Source organism: Rousettus aegyptiacus, unplaced genomic scaffold, assembly GCF_014176215.1.
Source record: "Rousettus aegyptiacus isolate mRouAeg1 unplaced genomic scaffold, mRouAeg1.p scaffold_m13_p_5, whole genome shotgun sequence".
Classification (NCBI taxonomy): Eukaryota; Metazoa; Chordata; class Mammalia; order Chiroptera; family Pteropodidae; genus Rousettus; species Rousettus aegyptiacus.
Genome location: NW_023416308.1, coordinates 99,337,581 through 99,357,096, shown reverse-complemented (window position 1 = coordinate 99,357,096; position 19,516 = coordinate 99,337,581). Strand labels below are relative to the sequence as shown.

Below are 19,516 nucleotides of genomic sequence, written 5' to 3'. Positions count from 1 at the left end.
GCCAATTCCATTCATAAGCCTTAGGAATCATTGCAAGGACCAACTCTGCATCTTTTCCCTCCTCCATTAGGAGACATGTTCGATATTTATTACTTCTTCAGTCCAGATACAAAAATGAAGAGAACCCATGGACTGACTATATATGGCCTGTAGCCAGAAGCAGAGCTGCCACCAACCTGGGACCAACAAATAACAAGAAATAAGGCTGTACTGTTTTACCTACTGAGATTTGGCAGGGGTTGGGGAGGGTGGGATGGGATATTTATTACAGCAATATAATCTACCACAAGGTGACTTATAGATTCTTAGGGCTATTAATGATAGAAACAGGCTAGGAAGGAAATGGAAGAGCTAAAATAAATGTTGCATTTTTAAAAGCTACCAAATTTTCTAATACATTCTCTAAATGGATACCAAGATATAGAATGAGGTTGTTGGTTTATAGCAACCCTTGAGATTATTTGAATGCGAGTTGTCTAGAGTGTAAAAGGATATCAGCCTTGGAATGACAGTTCTGGGCACACCATTCTTCCTGTGAACTTAAGCAAGTCACAGCCCCTCTGCTGTTCACATAAACGAGGAAAGTGGAAGTACTAAATGCTTAATGGGATTTTGTAATGATTTGCTTGATCTGGCTTGTATCAGCTTATTAGACGATTGTTAAATTTTCAGGAATTATGTGAACCAGTTCTTAAACACACTAATTATTAAAAATTGAATTACATAAAGTTACAATTAAATTTGTATTAAACACAAAGGTAATAAATACAAGCAGCCCTCGCTTTACGGGGTTCTGATACGCACAAGTTTCAGTTACCACAGTTTGAATAACGCCAGTCCACCAACAACGAGGTTCAAATTTTGGTTACCACAGTGTATTTACCATGAGTGATGACGTGAAGTACAAACTTCACTGCTGCTCTTCAGTCCATAAATCACTATGTAAATAATAAATGTGCTTTATGATCAGGGACCAACCACGTCACTTCTTTCAAAGAACTGTTGGCGATTGATTGGTCTGTTAATCAGACAGCAAAGTTTCCTTTGCAGGAGAGGAAATGATCCACACCTTTGGACCACACCGCAGGTCTACATGGCAGAGGAAGAATGGATGGACGAATGGAGTCTTCTTTTGATTCGATGGTAAACCAACCAGTCAAGTACTTTAAGGATTCAGAGGCTTGGAATACTTTCTTGCTTTTTCAAAATCTATTTACAAAAGTTAGAAACTTCTCACATTATATTTCCAGTGTTCATGGGGTATAGCCTACACCGCCCCTATGGCTACTTCGTTATTTAAAGTTCTTATGGGACCGAATTTGAAAGACAAATTAGTACTAGAGAACTCTTTCTCCCTCTGCTGGCCATTCTGCAATATAGCAATGCTATTATGAACAGAATTATCAGATGTCAAAACTGAAAGGAAACTCAAAGAATATGCCAGCAAACTGTGTACCTGCAAACTAACCCTGACCTGCAGATGACTTGACTATACCATATATAAGACAAAAAGTTTTTAAGCTTTTAATTAGTTGTCAGTATTTTACTGACATCCGTATGTTTTCTCAAAAAAAAAAAAACAAACCTGTAAGTTGGTACACACAGGGTCTGTCATCCCACATGAATCTCCTGCTCCCTTGGGACAGGGCTTGACTCTTCACTTTGCCAGTCTCCACTCAATCTTCTTCACGTACTGACAGTCTGTGCAGCGTTTGCTACTTTTGAGTTTGCAACCCCAAGCTTTCAATTTATCAAGGGGTAAAGTGAAGCCCAAACTTGCTCAAAATCATATCACTTAATTAGTAGCAAAGCAGATAATAAAATTTGGGCCTCCCGAATTCCATTCCAACGTATTTTTGTTGATTTCATTTATTTAACAAACACTTTAGTGCCTCCTGCAGTCAGGCACATAGTAAGTGCCAAAGATATGGAGTATACGAGATAAAAACAGTCTTTGAATTCAGAGTTTAGTTAGTGGGAAAAGCAGACAGGTAATTACAAGAAATATGATTAAAGTGATAAAGGAAACAGGGACTCCCGTGATGCAGTGGCATAGTCTTGTTCTCACCTTATCACCCACTTCATTAATCATCACGGTAAGTCTATTAAAAATATATCTAATATTTCCTGAACTTCCTCAAACCCTAGGGTCCACATTTATTGGGCACAAGTGCTAAACAATGGGGAAACGGCAGTAAACACAGCATTTATTAGATGGATTCTTCTTCCATGCATGCCCTCTGAAATAGTCACTCATCCTTCTCCCTGTTCATCTGCAATCAATGTGTGAGGCTAAGAGGGAGTCGAGATCAATAGTCCCAAGATGGTTAAAGGACTTGGACAATAGTTGCAGGGCAAACGACATCTTTCTGCAGAAAACAGAAGTCAGATGTGAGCTTAAATTAATGAGGATAAGGGAGTAAACCTAAAGTCAGAGTAGGTACTAATTTTGGTCACAAACACCCATGCCACCATAATTGGACAGCACTACAAAAGAGAAAGGAATCACTTTTGTATTGGACATAAACATTACTAAAACTGGGTCCTGAGAAATTGGGGCTTTTGGAGAAATGGTCACACCCAGATCAGGAAACAGGAAAAACGTAAGGTGAGCCTGAGACACCTTATTGGACCAGAAAACAAAGAAACATTCAGAGACTAATGCAGTGATGTCAAAAGGATTTGGGAGTTAATTAGTAACTTTAACTTATTGAATTAGCAAGATTCATAAATCCATAATAGGGAGGAGAGAGACAGAGGATGAGAGGGATGGAATGCACTCAAGTGAGCACTGGGAGAAAGCCAGAAGCCTTTCTTTATTCTTCTTTATAGAAAAATGATGTCAGGTAATAAGTAGTCAAAGAGTCACATAATTAAATGCTATAGGTGAATTTTGATTGGTTTCTGGAGTGCGGATGGGGGGAGAATAGCTATTAAGACATTCTTGAAACAATCAGGAAAAATCTATGAACTGGAAATTAGATGTTATAGAATTCTTCATTTCTCTAGGTATTACAAAGTTTTGTGGTTAGTTGAAGATGTCATTCTTACAGATACATGCTTAAGTAGTAGTTAGGGGCCAAGTGCCACGATTATCCACAAATGGTTCACTTTTTAAAATTACATGTAAATGTAAAGTTAATGTGGCAAACATTACCTGGTGTATCTAGGTAAAGGTTATATATGTGTTGTACTACATTTTTCCTATTTTTTTTAAATAAAAAGTTGGTTCAAAATATAAAAATTCGATGTAACAAGAAAAAAAGTAAGTCATTTGATTTCTTCATACTCACTAAGGAAACAAGCAATGATTAGAAATTTAGAATCACCTCTAAATTTCACATTTTGGCACTTAAAATGTTTCCGAAGTTTGTAAAACATGCACAATGCTTACGCTATAAACTGAGGTACAAAATATTAGGATCTAAAATAGCTTACATTATTCTAATTATCTCAACATTTACCTTTTTGTGAGCTTCTTAAAATCTGTTTTTCTGCATTTCCCTAACACACTGGAACCATTATTTTTATGACGGAAAAATATGAAATACTAACATCTTATTTTTCTATTTCGAATGACCATACTTCTAATTAGGGGAAAGTATAGGTTCTTAATAAGATAAAATGTCATAAAAATAAAAGTGGACATATAAATTAACGTGAAATGGACCACAGACCTAAAAAAAGCTAAAACCATAAAACTAGCAAAGAATAGTCTTTGAAACTGATAGGCAAAAATTTCTTAGGGCACAAAAGCACAAACCACAGAAGAAAATACTGATAAACTAGACCATCAAAATTCAAAATTCACTCTTTCAAACACTCTGTAAAGAAAACAAAAAGACAAGTCCTACATTGGGAGAAAATATTCGTAATATAAATGACTTCACAAAGAATTGGCATCCATCACCTCTCACCTGGACTACTTTCAACCACCTCCTACCTGTCTTCCAGCTTCCACTCGGGCTCTCCTATTGCTTTCTGTGATAGCCAGCTCAGTTGTTTGACTCTTGAAAATCCTCCCTTGGCTCCATAATATATGGGATTAAAGTCAGAATTCTTCTGTTGGCAAAAGGCCTGCATGCCCACCCCTCGAATTATACCTTCTAGCTCCCACTCCCGCTCCCCACTCACACGCTCCTGTGGCCTCAGAGACCACTTTCCTGTTTGCTCACGTTAAAAGCTCCTTCCTGAGTTAGGACTTTTGAACTTTCTGCTCCCTCTGCCAAAGATACTTTTCCCCTGCGTGGCTGACTAGCATTCTTTGTCACAACTCAAATGTCACCATTCCCTGACATGCCCTCTCCAGTCACTTGATCAGTATCCTCTATTTTCATTCCACTTACCCTAATTGAACTGACTTTAAATCTTTCCTTTCTACAAGGAAAGATCCATTAAGAGTAAAAGAACCTTCTGTTATGTCCATTATGTCCAGCATATAGTGCTTGGAACATGATAGATACTTCATAAATATCATTGACATGACCACTATGTGCAAGGCACTGTGCTAGGTATTAGCTGAATGGTTTGTATGTGTTGTTCAAAGGCTTTTTTCATCTCCTTAGAAAAAATAATATTTTATATTCCTAAGTCCATTTAAATAGGTGAATACTTCTTAGTATTCTTATGAAGCCATTTAACTTTCAAGTAAATTGCAAAATCTGGATTTCATGTGTATGTAGGATCAACGCTAAATGAAAATGTTCACATTATTTTGAAAACCACATCCAACAAGAATGACTAAAATAAAACACAGAATATATGTATGAGAATGTAGTGTAACTGGAACTCTCATATACTGCTGGTAAGTGTAAATTCTTCTATTACTTTGGAATACTATTTGTAGTTATCTAATGTGAAACAAGTATACACCCTATGACCCAATAATTCTATACCGCAAAGAAATGCATACGTGTTCACCTAGATATGAACAAAAATGTTCATAGGACTATTTATAATAGCCAAAAAGTGGGAGCAACTCAACACTTTATCAACAAAACATAAATGATTATATACACACACAAAGAAATACTATACAACAATGAAGAGAAATGAACCACAACCACACATAACATGGATGTACCTTACAAATAAAATGTTGAACGAAAGAAGCCAGATAACAGAGTGTATATGTTATACTTCAATTAAGTTTACTGAGAGAAACTGAAAATACATATTCTCCTTGGCGTATTCTGGAGTGCTCCCCCAAAACCTTCGTACCGATGCTCCTGTAAAGTTAGACTGTTTAAGTATGAGGTGGTTATTTGAGGACATAACCTCAATTGGCCTATTACAACCACATTCTTTTGAAGTGTCATGTTTTATATCTTGAAAATTCATGTGAATTCTCTATTCTTCTTCCATGCATACTGAACAGAAATATTTACCTCAGAAATATTCAAGACAACAATACTCAAATGAAATGGGCCACGGTTATCCAGTTACGGTCTGTCTGGCACACTGCTTCCGACTTCAATTTAAAAGAACTGGTGGAAAGTATAGATTAGTTACAGTTAAACAGCCGGGTTCATATCCCAGATTCACCCCTCACTAGCAGTACAACTTTGGGCAACTTACCTAGGTATTTTGAGCCTATTTCCTCATTTATATAATGAAGACAATGATACCTATCTCAGAGATGGTTTTGAGAATTAAATGAGATGAGATAAGTTAGGTACTCGAGGCTACCGACCTTTTCCTCCCTATCCTGTAAGCAGTACAGGTGTGGAAACAAAGTCAACAAGCTGTTTGCTGCAATATATATATTTTAATTCAAAGTGAATCGACAGTAATACACCATAAATTCTTATTTTGACACTCACCAAAATAGTCACCTGGAAAACCCGCTTTTTGTGACAAAGTACAGAAGGCTTGGTCACATTTAAATCACTGAGAACTAGAGAGAAATACTATCGCAAACCGTAATAGACATTACATCCATAAAAATTTTCCCAGTCCTTATTGTAATATTGCACAGTGCAATTGCTACATGGCAAACTAGTGTAGCATAGAAGTAAAAGCAAAAACAAACCGAAGAAAGAAAGCCACAAGTCTAAAATTGTTAAACAGTTAACAGTTCAAACTTAGTAATCAAACCTATCATTGAGTTTGTTAAAACAAATCCTCCTACACCTTGCAGTGTATGATTTAACTTTTACTTAATACAAACCAAGTTTAAAATTAGTAGTAGAGATTTTAAAAACGAAAAGGTTTTGCTACTACGGTAACATAGTTAAACACCCTGAAGAAAAAGAAAACTAAATATCAAGATTTTTGATAAAAAATAATTTGCAAATTAAAATAGTACGCAAACAAAAAATAAAATAGTATGCAAATATGCAACTTGAAATTCATGCAGTGTTTTATTTAAGAAAGCATAAAAACCAAAAAAACTGGTAAAAATGGCTTTAAAGAGGGTATAAGTCTGGATTCTTTTGTCCATATGCTTTAGACTTTTTCGAAATTTTTTATTTTTAACCACATAAAAAGCCCATGATTGGAATCAGTTAAGAGAAACATACTTAACTGGGGTACACCTTTAACAAACCTTACTATTGTATTATGAAAACATTGAAGTTTACCATTTACTGTTCATTAAACAACAGCATCTCAGTCTTGGAGCTGAAATACAGAAAATAGGACATTTCAGAGTAGTAAACATGGCCCTGAACAAAAAGCAAACTGCGTCAGTTTTGTGCCTGTTGTGGCACAAACATCAATCAATCCTTCGCACTTGTTTCTGAAACATCCACTGCCAGCATTGGTTCTTTTCCAAGAAGTGAGCAGATACCATTCATCTGCTGAACCATATAAATAAAACTAGGAGGCTGTGGAGGGCAGCAAGTTTACTTAAATAGTGACTCCATAAATTTGCCATCTGTAAATAATCTTTTAAATTAATCTTAGGCTATTCCTTTTTATGTGTAATATATATATATTTCTATTTATATAAAATGCATAGAATTGATTACTAAAAACACTGAAACTTGTGGGGAAAATTAAGTCCTTCATTTTCAGTGTGACTAAAAATGTACTGCTGGTTTTTATTTTATGATCTAATACTGTAATTTTTAAAATCAACTTCAGGCACATTTATTTCATTGATGATTATTAAATAAAACACTGCTTGTATTAATGGAGTAAAGAAAAGTTTATCCATTATTAGCTTATTGTCAATGCTGTACTAGAGCTGTACTAGTGGTATGCAATTCATTTATCAAAGAAATGCTATAAATCCAAAACATTTGGAAAGTTTTATACTCAAATGCTTTGTACTGTTTATTCCAGTAAATGCTGTGAGATTATATTCCAGATTTTTAAGGAAAAAAAGTTAAGTCAAGCCTGCAAGATACAGCTTTCTCAAGTGTCTACAACGCCAGTATGAAAATAAAAAATTAAGTTACATTGATACATCCAAGTTTTTATATGCAGTGATGAGCACAAACATTAATAGAGATAAAATACTGATGCAATTAACACACCCCAAAATAACATATGCAATTATTTTCCATCATTTACAATACAGTAGTTACAATGACACTCCAAACAGAAAAGCAAAGTAAAAAATCAAAACCCCAACTTCTATTTCATGTAATTAGACTTATACAGAAATTAGAAGGCTAAATAACAACTAGTTAATCACCTAATTTCACAGCTATCTGAAGTGGCAATCGTTATATAGCAGCTTATCTATGATACATTCAAGATAAATGATACAATGTATTACTTGCCCATAAGCTAAAACACAGCCTGTTTAATACCTTTCCTTAAAGTCCACCTCTACACTACAATATACTTGAGGTCTATGCAAAAAGTAGCTACCTTTTATATAGGAAATGGATGATTAAGTCTTTGGTGCTGTAAAAGCAACTTCATTTAAACACCACCACCATCACCATCGAAAAAATAAAAATAAAAAAGAATAAGAATAAGAAAGAAAAAAACCCAAGACACACTTCCTAGGAAGAAAAGCATGTAATTTCTGTCCCTGACGGAATGTATTAAATAAGCAAATACCGCCAACAAGCGAAACAAGTACTACGATGTAAAAATACTTAAAAAAAAAAAACCTCTCACATGCATAAATGAAAAATTGCACACAAAGAACTCACATCTTTTCAAGCTTCAATAGTAAATATTTTCTGCTACTACTTATTAAATACTGCATGGTTTGCCCAAGCTAAGATGAAACCACATCATGAATCAATGAGTAATTTGCATTTTCTTTCATTACCTACTCAAAGTCATGCCTACTGTACCTCTAAACATTTTATTAAATCCAATTATACAGCAAACACTCCCAAAATAAACTTAGATTGTATTGCAGTTTTACTTAACAGTATATAAAATGCTGTGTTGTGACAGATATCAACTATCCATTAGATACTGAATCAATTTTTCTTAAGCACTACTAACTGCTTGCTTTCCTTGAAGCTAGATCATTCTGAAAAATCTGACAGCAGAATTCAGCTATAGCAAACATGCTGCCCTCTTAGTAAGGAAAAAACAGCTACGACCTGAAATCATACCACACAAAACCAAAAATGAACGTTACTCTCTCAAAAGAAAACTAAAGAGTAGGTCTGAACTTTAAGTGCTGCAGTCCTCAACATTTATATATAGGTAATAACATTAACAACCTCAAATATTTAAGGCACTATGTGTGGGAACGGTTTACAATGCAGCTGAGATTATAAGAACAACATTTAAGAGCAAAGTCTAGGCAACATTTTGCCCATGCAAAGACACATGCAAATGTAAAGAACAATAGCTCAATTTCTTAGGTAAGTGACCCAACATTTATACACTAAGACACAGATAATACAATTCACTTGTATGCTGTAATTCTGACATATGTGCATCTGTTACTCTAAGTCTGTACACAGAATGGCTTCCCAAATGTGGACGTGTCTTGCACTAGTTAGAAGGCAATTTTATAAAAAATAGCAGGAGCAAAACTGGACTTCCGCTCCCATAAGTCACCTGTCTAGAGTTACTACATAAGAAGATAACATGACCAAAGACGTTATACCAAATGTGCAAAACACATTAAAAGTGAGTTTTTTAAAGCTCAAAGTTGTTTAAATTGCACCCAAGTCTACATGATTCAAAAATAATTTTCTTGTGCCATGGCTAATATTTATTAAATACCATGTTTTTATTTTTAATCAAATGCTTCTATCATTGAGCTTCCTCAATATACTCTTTTTGAGTTTTCACATATATGGATACTGGCTGAGTTTTGTTGGACTTAATGGAAATCCAGTATACGCAGGTGATGCTGCAATATAAGAATGTGGTGGGAAGATTGGTTTGTACTGAGTCTGATGAATGGTTGGGGATGGTAACAGCCGGGGATTTATGCCCACTGGGACCTGGTGAACTATGCCACTGGGATGGGAGATATTATAAGTTGGATGCTGTAACATAGGTCTTGAGGTACATGGAGAGGCTAAGAGGTGGGCCACTGGTGCAGCACTACTGAGGGTAGCTGATGATGGGTATGGAAGTAGAGTAGGCTGTCCTCCGAGGTGTGTACTTCCAGCCAGATGGGCATGCACAGCTGTGTGACTGGGACTTCCATGAGAAAGAGTGAAAGGATTACTGGTAACACTAGTAGGGATATAAGCTTGCTGTCTTCGATGTCCGAAGTTTCCATTCCACTCTTGATGCCCAGATCCGAAGTGATGAACCTATCCGAAACAAACAAGCAAGCAAAAAGTACTAAATATATACTTTATAAGTTAAAAAGAAAGGAAGAAAGGCAAATTACAATAAACTCTGACTGATAACTCAAAGATCTCTCAAATCTTAGATTGTACTGTTTAAAGAGAAAAATGATTTTATATATTAGTATTAACATTTTAATATTACTACATTATTATTATAATATTAACATTGCCACTGCCACTGCTGGTAGTATAACTTCCCCACCACTACTAATAGCTACCATTTGTGGAGCAATTGTCATATTTTATATATACATTTAATTCTAAAACAACCCTATGCTACAAGCCATTATTCTCATCAACTGGGGTCCGGGTATGCTGAAGAGACCTGGCCAAGATAATATGCACATTATTGGCAAAACCAGGTATGACTCCAACACCCATGACCTTTTCTTTCCCCAAGTAAAACAGTGCTGAGCAGATGGAAAGTACTCAATAAGGCGTCTCTCGCTAGCACCACGACTAACACATAAAAACTGTAGCCATTAATTCATTAATGTGCATTCTGATTTAAAGGATCTAAGAAAACAAACACTAAAAATATAATTAAGAAAATCTAAGAGCTTAATTTTTCTGAAGAACTCAAGTTCTGCAGATAATGTGCTTAATTATCCTATTATTAGGCAATTACTCTTTAGTCACTTGGGATAATGGAAAGGATAAAATTTATTAAGATTGCATACAGTTTCAGAATATTTTTTTCCCCAAGTGAAAACCTGATGAATTTGAATCCTAAAGGCTCTTATAAATTCACAGACATACCTGACTGAAATTCAAATGCTGTTGCTGGAATGCTGATGTCAATTTTTGCTGACGATTACCCACTGTGGAAGGCTGGTTTAATCTCCCAGGAGCAGATCGTCCTTTTATTAATGGCTGGCATATAGAATCTGGCAAGGAGCAAAATATTAAATAGTTGATGCTTTTTTCTTCTCATATAAAAATTAGGAAGGTCTTTAGATATTTTATACAATGGTGATTTGAGAACCTTAAAGTTAAATGAAAAGAAAGATCTCATGGTATCCAAGCACTGTATGATATAAAAAGAGATTTCTTTTATAGAAATCTTTAAAAGAAGATAGAGTTGGCAGGATCAAGTTGGAAATTCAGAAATGACTTTAGGCAATGCTGATTTCTGATGTTCCTAAATTAAGACCTTTGAAGGGATAATCGGAAAAATAAGGACTCGGTTTACCTGTGTTTGCCATATGCTCGTCGGCATTTAATCCACTCTCTAGTCCCATTGGTGGCACCACAACAGTACAGACGGCTGGTTTGGCTTCTGTGTTGGCAGAGGTTACCAGTTCCGTGCTCTGATGAGTGTCCTCCACGAAACTGTTCTCTGCAAATGGACTGTCACGTCCCGAAGAGTCTGATGTTGGAGAGCCGTCCACGGTGTCACAACCACTTTCCTGCTCTTCATCTGACATACTGCGAGAAGAAAATAGTCTTGTATTTCTCAATATTAAATCTAAAGTTAAATAATATGTAGGCTCCAGCAATTTGATGACAGTCTTATTCGGTAATTTCATATCTAATTATGACTTCTTCCTTGTCCAATAACATTTTTGCACAGATTTTCTAGAGTCTCACATTTATTCTCTCTTCAGACTGCTACAACTGCTACCCTTAATTCTGTCCTGTTTAGGAATATCCTTTTGGCACTAAATTTTCTCTTTCCTTTCCCACTGGATCCTCAGCAGTTTATAAAAATCGCACTTTATAAATTACAGATAATTGCATGAAGGCACTACAAAAGAAGCACTCTTTTGGGTAATTTAAATAAAATTTACATATACACATGTGATTTCATATTTCGGATTAAATTGTAAAGTTTGGACACATCCCTTTAGTGGTATTTTGGGCCCTTTTAATCAACCAGTTATCTGAAAGGTCTTCCCTATTTCTCTGAAGACCCAGCCAGAGTCCCATTACTCTTCTCCTCCTGACCCTCTTGGGCCCCGATGACATCTCTCCTTGGCATTTCTACAGCACTTATTGTGTGTTTTAATCACTCGTTTCATACTTAACAATTTGAAGCACCTCTTTTTATATGTATATTTTTAGTTACATATTTTTATTTATATCTTAGACATACATTTACATAAATACATATTTTCATATGTATGTGAATATTTATGTGTGTGTGTATAATATCAACTTCCAAAACACATTGTAAGCAATTTCTAAGAAGATGTGTTAAAATTTCTTTATATCTCCCACAGAGTTTTGGTTATAAGTATTCAATACCATATTTCCTAAGGAAAAAGAGAAGACAAATGTATAAAATTAAGACCTAAAATTTATTCAAGTTTTGTTTCCACTTAAAACAAACAAACAAAAAATTCTGAAAGCTAAAATTAAATATATTTTACTGAAATTTTTGTGGCTCATCTCTTAATGTGTTAGTATATTATGTAGGTTAGGAGCAGCTCATTACTCTAGTGGCAAAGCATGTCCCTGGCCAAAAGGAAGGGTAGGCAAGGAAATATGGACAAAACCATGCAAATCAATCACCAGTGTGGAAAAAAAAAATCACAGCAAATATACTGACAGTGGGGCGTCACTTCATTATGCAAAACTTTTTTTTTTGCTAAAGTATATGTTCTTATTCCAAATTTGTTACAATAGTAGGCTGTGAAGCTGAAGTTGAGAATGTAGCCTTTTTACCTTTTCAAAAACAAATAATTCTCTAAAAATCATTTATTAGAACCCCAATACTTTATTTAAATCTGTTCTATAACAATAAAGATACACTACTATTGAAATTCCTTTACCTGTTTGGTCTCTTGCAAGGGGATGGGCTGGACTGCTCTGAGGAGCTGGTGCTCAGAGTACTGTCAGGACTGCTTAATGAACACATCCGATCGATGTTCAAAGTGCTCTGGCAAGCTTCACAATCTAGACTACCTTTACATCTAGTAAGAGAAGGAAGGGAAAAACATGAGTCAAAAATGAGAAGATACTCCCCAAATAGCCCAAAATTAATTTATTTAAGGGTATGAAACAGTTAAGTATGACCTACATGGACAAAAATCTAAAACATATAAACACAAGAAAAATGCTGTAATAATCGTATTTAAATATCATTCAGAAAAGTTTACTCTAAAAGACATTGACAGACAAGGAATAAGTCATGGAAAGTTTTTTTTCTTTTTTTGCTACACCAGAGGGTGCCATCATTATTATTTAAGAATGCAGCATAAACACATGAAATTGCTTTTGGAACTTACTCTCTAAGAGAATGTCTCTGTGATGTCTCTTCTTCGTCAGTGTCACTGCTAATAGTGATCACACTCACTGCAGGACTTGGGGAGTCAGCAATGACGATGGTTTGCCGCTGTTTGTCTGAAACTGATGAATCAGAGTCTTGCCTGATAGATGTTTCACAACAATTTCTTGCCTCTCCTTCTGAGTTATGATTGTCCTGTGTTTCTATACAACTTACTTCCTCAACATCTTTTCCATTTACTATCTTTGGAGAAATAAATGCTGAATGTGGGATATTGGTATTCTGCAATGCATTACTCCTGTAATCAAAGAAATAATGTATTATTTCGACAATCAAAATATGTACATACATATTTCTAAGACATCTTGTTAAAATAAACAATATGAACCTTCACTTGGTTCAAAATCATGTATATAATACACTAACATACAGATCATAAGTTTTGTGAAATACACAATACTATCTCTAGAAATATCAGTATAGATTACATTTATATACATTCAAATGGTCATTTTTTGGGTAAATGTGATATTTATGTGTCTAAAATTTACTAAAATTAAAAGTAGATAATAAATCAAAAGGGCAATAAAGACAATCTTACCAACTGAAAGCATTTATTTCCTCTCTTCCTGGCTCCCATTCCATTAGTTTTACCAAAATACCTCTGAGAAATTGAGAAGGGAGCCGGCTTAGTGTTTGTGACAAAGCTATCAAAGAGGTCATTTTGAATACAACAGAGTGACCCTTTAGTGTACATGCAAAATTTATCTTAAAGATTAATTCTCAAAATGCAGAGGAAAGTTAAAATATCCATACCAACCTGTTCTGACACAGTTTATTTTTCTTGGTAGTAGCAGGCTGAGGCCAGACAACATGTGCAATGCCCACACTGATTGGTTGCGGGGCCGATAAAGTTATTTGATTGGTTAGAAGAGGTTGCGGCATCACTGAACTATAATGATTGCTGTGTGAAATCATTTTCCTAAGGATAAAGTTAAGAAAAATTGAACCCCTTTCTTTACCAAGATCTATTTTGCAAACTATTCACAAAAAATTACTTTAGTTTTTAACTTACCCCCAGTCTCCGAGCCTTTGTGAACCAGCCACACTCTCAGAAGTTAATGTAGTAGCAGCAGGAGCCATGGGTGCTACCTGTTGCCAGGCAGGTACCAGCACCTGCTGTGTTCTACCAGACCACGTCTGCTGCACCGAAAACACACACACAAAAAAACGAAGGAAAAAAATAAGTTACAAGTGATTAATATTACTACAGCTTAAAATAAAAACATACATTAGACTAACAATCATGTAATAATTGTAAAAGTTAAAGTCAGTAATCTACAAAAGATCAAATTCCCATCCATGTCATTTTCATTGTTTCCCAGTATCAAAGGCTGATATGCTACAAATGCATCAGTACCCGTACCTGAGTATAATGAGGACAGCACATATGCAAAAACAATGAATTATTACCAACCTGGGACAGAACTCCTGGTCGGATCTGTAGGGGCTGCACAGCTGGGGCCTGAGTTACAAGTGGAACTGTATTATCTACCCTTATTGAATAACTAGTGGGCTTGCCATGCGTTGCAGGAATACCTGTGAAATATAAAAGAATAGTTATCAAACCAGAGGAAAAAAATATTTCTCTGAGTTAACTTATAAAACTCTTTTGAATTTAAAGAACTGCTAAAATTATAAAATCATCCCCTAAATAAAAATTTCATAACACTAACAAAGCAATCTATTAGGAAAGTGAGGTAACTTTCTGTCTACTTTGTTGTACATTATTCCAAAAAAAGTTTTAAAGCTACTCTTTCTACTGTTTTAAAATGTATACTACAAAGTTGAATCATTTATTTTTCTCGAAACTTTCCATTCCTTTTAAAGTTCGCTCTTGTAGTTTTATTTTTCTTTTCAAATAGTTCTGCCACTCGGACAAAGACATGGAAAAGTGAATCTAACTGAAAATCCTCATCTTTAAGAAGGTTTATGTTTTCAATACAAACTTTTAGTTATGCTTAGTATTCTCTTCTTTAAAATTGTCACAAGATCATACACTTTTGGCACCAAAGAGAGAAGGTATCACAACTTCACACCTCAATGCCCATGAGAGTTTACATTAATCAAGAAAATTCATAATGGCACATTCATTTCAACCTCCAAAGAAAAAGCAAAAAATAAACTTTTCTGCTTACTATTATGATACAACTAAGCGTTGGTCAATGAGGCTTATTCTACTAGTATGCCTACTAGAGAGCTGCTAGAATTCCAGCACAAACATGTTTCATTTTGCCTACCTGCTAGGAAAATTAGAAAGTAGGACTACTAGCCATGTTGATCCTGTTAATGTTAATATATATGTGTCACACATTGGAAAAGGACCTTGTAAATATTAAATCTTATGAAATTAAGCTTTGAGACAGTAAATTAGTATCACCCGAACCTACAGCTTTGACAAATAAGATATTAGGGACATCCGCCAAATCAGAAAGCTCAGTTACTAAAATAAATTCAATCCTTCATAATTCCAGTCTATTATGGCAGTTACTTCGATATAGGCTGAGAGATCATCTAACATAATCAGATTTAAATAAAAGTGATCTTGGGTGTCTCTCATAAGCCATAAGAGAAAAATGTAATTGTTTTCTTTTCCCATTGAAAAACAATTTTACAATTTTTATTGCACAGATATATTTTAAGTGCTAATCCTAAGGAGAACGCTAATTTTGTTGTGCTTATTTTCTTCACAGAGGTGTTCACCCTACTGCTGGGGTGCTCTACCCTCTGAGCTTCACCCAAAGGACCAGATACAGATTAAGTTCCACAAAGAACTTTTAATTATTTCCGAAAGCTCATCTCCTTCCCCTCCTCCCCCCCAAAAAGCAAGTCTTCAGCAAATTCTCCAAGAAATGGAATGCAAACTAACAAATATTTTGCTTTGTCTCACTATTAATTCTAATTTAAAAGTATTGGTCTTGTCATTTAATGAGTTGATAAGCCTGAGAGTATCTCCTTTTCTTCCTGTTACCCTATTATGAACCACTCATTTAGTTGCTAACATATATACAGAAAGGTTACTAACCTTTTATCAATTATAAGCCACATAAAAAGATAAAAGATTTGTTTAACCTCATTAAATATTTTAAGAATGATGCTTAACCATATTTAGAAATGTGTCTCATGGTTACCGGAGGGAAGGGGAGAAGGCAGAGAGGGAAAAATAAAAAAATAAAATGTTAAAAATAAAAAAAAATAAAATTAAAAATTAAAAAAATTAATAATAAAACCACACACACACACACACACACACACACGCACACACACACAAGAAATGTGTCTCACAAGCCTAAGTTTTTGCTAGAAACAGAAGGTAGGCTTTGGGAAACAAAAAAAAACTGCTATTCCAAATCCTGATGAAATATACTACACCTTTGGCGCATGACTCTCAAACTGATTTTGGTACATGGGAAAGATTACTAGAACCTAAGAATCTATTTACCAGTACAGACTGAAAACTCGTTTAAGTGAGAATGTATTTGTTAAGACAACGCTTAAATGACAACTGATTTTTAAGAAAAGCATCAGTCTTGCATGCTCATCTATTTAGAAGTAAAATATCTACCACTTACTATCAAATGCTGTCTGTATATATGTATAGATAGATAGACAGAAAAAATGTGGCAAAATGTTAACACTTGTTGAATCTAGGGTACAAGGCATTGTATTATTCTGTAAATAATGTTTTAAATTTTTATAATAAACAGTTGAGGAAAACAAACACAGAAGCATCTTTAAGAGTACTGACAACATAATGATGCGGGTATTTTTTATTATTAGAGACCAGCCATGGGTTACTGTCACAGATACTTAGACCACTATTGGACCACAATTTCACCCTGACCATCCAAACAGTTGTTTTTTATATTTTTAACAACACAAATCTTTCCTTCAATGAAACTTTTTATGAAAGCCCAATATATAAAGAAGATAAAAGTAAAGCTACCCTGGTAGAACAAAAGTGGCTAAAGAGTTGACATGTTTCTACATCTCTTATTACTAGTTAATCAAGTCAACAAACATATTCTTGGTGCTTTGTTAGGCACTGTGGGAGCCACTAAAATAAAACTTTTTAAAAATTGCTCAAATCCTTAAATCAAATAAAAAATTCAAATAATCTTCAGAATCCAGAAATATTACAGCTAGAAATGACCAAGGCCATATCTATAAGGCTGAAACAGGTTAACAGACCTGTCTAGGATAACACAGCAAACTGCAGAAATGGCTATGTCCCAGGTGTCCCGACTTAGCACCAACTTCTTTCAATTACACCATATATACAGTATTACCATTACGTTTCAAAGGGTCATCTAGGAACTCATTTGTAATTAACCTCTTGCTTTTAAGATATAAGTAGATGTTAAAGCCTAGCAAGAACAAAACGATAGGAAAGGACCTAGGAAGTAGGGTTTTAATCTGGTTATTCCAGTTGCAAAGTCTGCTGCTACTGCCCTCTAAGAAACACCAAGAAATTCCCATTTGAAAATTCACGGCCTCTTCCAAGGTACTCTGCCACCTATCGCACACTTGAGGATTTAACTGCTATTTTTATCTAAGTAAGGGACATAATTTAATTTAGTCAAAATCAATTCTTTAAAAAAAAAAAAAAAGCAACTTAAACTATGGGTAAAGAACAAGACAATGACATTTTGGGACAGAACTCCTTTGACCAAAATTTTAAAAAGTGAACTTTCAGTCACTTTGCTGTCTAGTCATGATAGATGCTGTGCAGTAACCTGACCATATGGAGCAGTGATATCAGTATAGGACAATCTATAGCTTCTCAAGCTCATTAATTTCTACTAAGGTATTTTATCATGCTGGACTCCACAGAAACTACAACTGTCGTACGACCCATTTTGTTAATGATGATCACAATGGAGTTCCAGTCAAGAAATGAACATCACTGGTGTGAAGGCTAGCGACCAGCTTAAATTAAATTCAAATGTAACAAAAACTATACTATTTAATGAACAGATGCCCAGCTTGTTATAAAATCATGCATGCCTAAATTAAAAATGCAATTTAAATGAAAGAATACCTTGAATAGCTGGGGGACAGATAATCAGTGTCTGCTGAAAAGCATCACCACAACCAAAATGAGCAGTTCCAGCCTGCAGAGGAATTCCATGGTGCACAACTGAATGAGCAGATGTGGTTAATGCCTGAAATGATCAACGTACGTGGTGGCATTATAGAGCGCAGTCTAATTGCTACACATATGCTTTATAAATAGAATTCAAACATATTTCTTAAAATCTTAATTGCACGATGAAAATGGGTCCAAAAACTGATCTTATTTAACTCTACTTTAGAGTTGTGGCATAGAAGGGTAGGTAAAGGATATTGAAAGAAGGAAAGATGAAAGGGAAAAAAAAAAGACTTTGGAAGGATATGTTCTAATTGTTACCCTGAAATATTAAAAGACTTAATAGAATGGCAATAGTAAGACTTCACCAGCACTGTAACTGCTAATTGCTGACATGAGACTTCAAAAGCAAAAAGAGCAATCATAAAAAAAAAAAAAAAAAAGAGTATAAATTAATAAATTCTTACCCGACTTCTTAATGTGCCAATTTTAGTAAAATTTGCTGTCAGATTAGCAGTACTGCTTGAAGCAACTGGTCTTAAAAGTGAAGCTTTATTGTGATTATTTGTGTCACATGAATTTGGGTGGGACTTACAAATATCCATAATATGAAAACAGGACTTCACGCTGCAAAAAAAGAAAAGAGGGGGCGGTGATTGTAATATTATTTTAAATGTTTAGAGTAGTTTAAAATTAATGTACATTAACTTAAAAATTATTTCCAAAAGAAAAAGATTCTATGACTTGCACTTAAATCTGCTTTTTCCAATACTGTTTCTATCAGGAAATCCTACAACAAAAGATTAAACTTTAAAGCAAGTAAAAGTGTATCTTTTATCTGCAATATTTTAAGGTATCAAAGCAACAGTAAGCATTTTTTGGTTAGCACACTATAATTTTATTCCTACTCTAAGTAAATTTTCCAAAATTTCAAAATCTACACATCCCCAAATTAATGGTACCAAGTATGGAGTTATCACATTATTTGTGAAGGGCTTCTATATGGAAACTGTTAGGCATTTTTAGGAGGTGGTTGGAAGTGGGAGGAGATAGCAGTCGGACTTTATAAAAATATCAAATTTAAGGGTAATCCACAATAACGGGCATCAGTTCATCCCTATACATTCCTTCACTGTCTTTTTAAAATATTAAAAGAAGCTATTTTAAGTCATTTACTTCCTTCGGCTTGTTAACATTTCCAAAGGTAAGAAATGTCATGTAAAAACAAAATCACTTGGTTGTTTTCAATATAGTATTTTGGAAAAAGAACACTGAAATGAAATTCAGATTTGCATTCTACCTCGCCCCCTACTAACCTATGTAAATTTGGTCAAGTTAGCTTTATCTCTTTTAACTCAGCTACTTATATCTAATGAAGAAATTGAATCATTTTTTCTAACACACTGA

General features: G+C 34.7%; 1 protein-coding gene across 8 annotated transcripts in view; it reads right to left on the bottom strand.

The window, feature by feature from the left end:
- Positions 1-5,747: 5,747 nt before the first annotated feature.
- Positions 5,748-19,516, bottom strand: part of HIPK3 (homeodomain interacting protein kinase 3) — an 85,136-nt gene continuing 71,367 nt past the window's right edge. For 3 of the 8 annotated variants that reach the window (XM_016147106.2, XM_016147108.2, XM_016147109.2), the window contains exons 7-17: positions 18,577-18,736; positions 18,062-18,185; positions 14,438-14,559; positions 14,036-14,163; positions 13,781-13,942; positions 13,562-13,624; positions 12,962-13,258; positions 12,506-12,646; positions 10,924-11,159; positions 10,491-10,618; positions 5,748-9,692 (exon numbers count right to left, since the gene is read on the bottom strand). In XM_016147106.2, coding sequence (XP_016002592.2) covers positions 9,216-9,692; positions 10,491-10,618; positions 10,924-11,159; positions 12,506-12,646; positions 12,962-13,258; positions 13,562-13,624; positions 13,781-13,942; positions 14,036-14,163; positions 14,438-14,559; positions 18,062-18,185; positions 18,577-18,736 — 2,038 coding nt within the window. In that variant the 3' untranslated portion in view covers positions 5,748-9,215. The remainder of the gene's footprint in view (positions 9,693-10,490; positions 10,619-10,923; positions 11,160-12,505; positions 12,647-12,961; positions 13,259-13,561; positions 13,625-13,780; positions 13,943-14,035; positions 14,164-14,437; positions 14,560-18,061; positions 18,186-18,576; positions 18,737-19,516) is intronic. The other 5 variants (XM_016147110.2, XM_016147111.2, XM_016147114.2 and 2 more) reach the window with 3 other exon arrangements.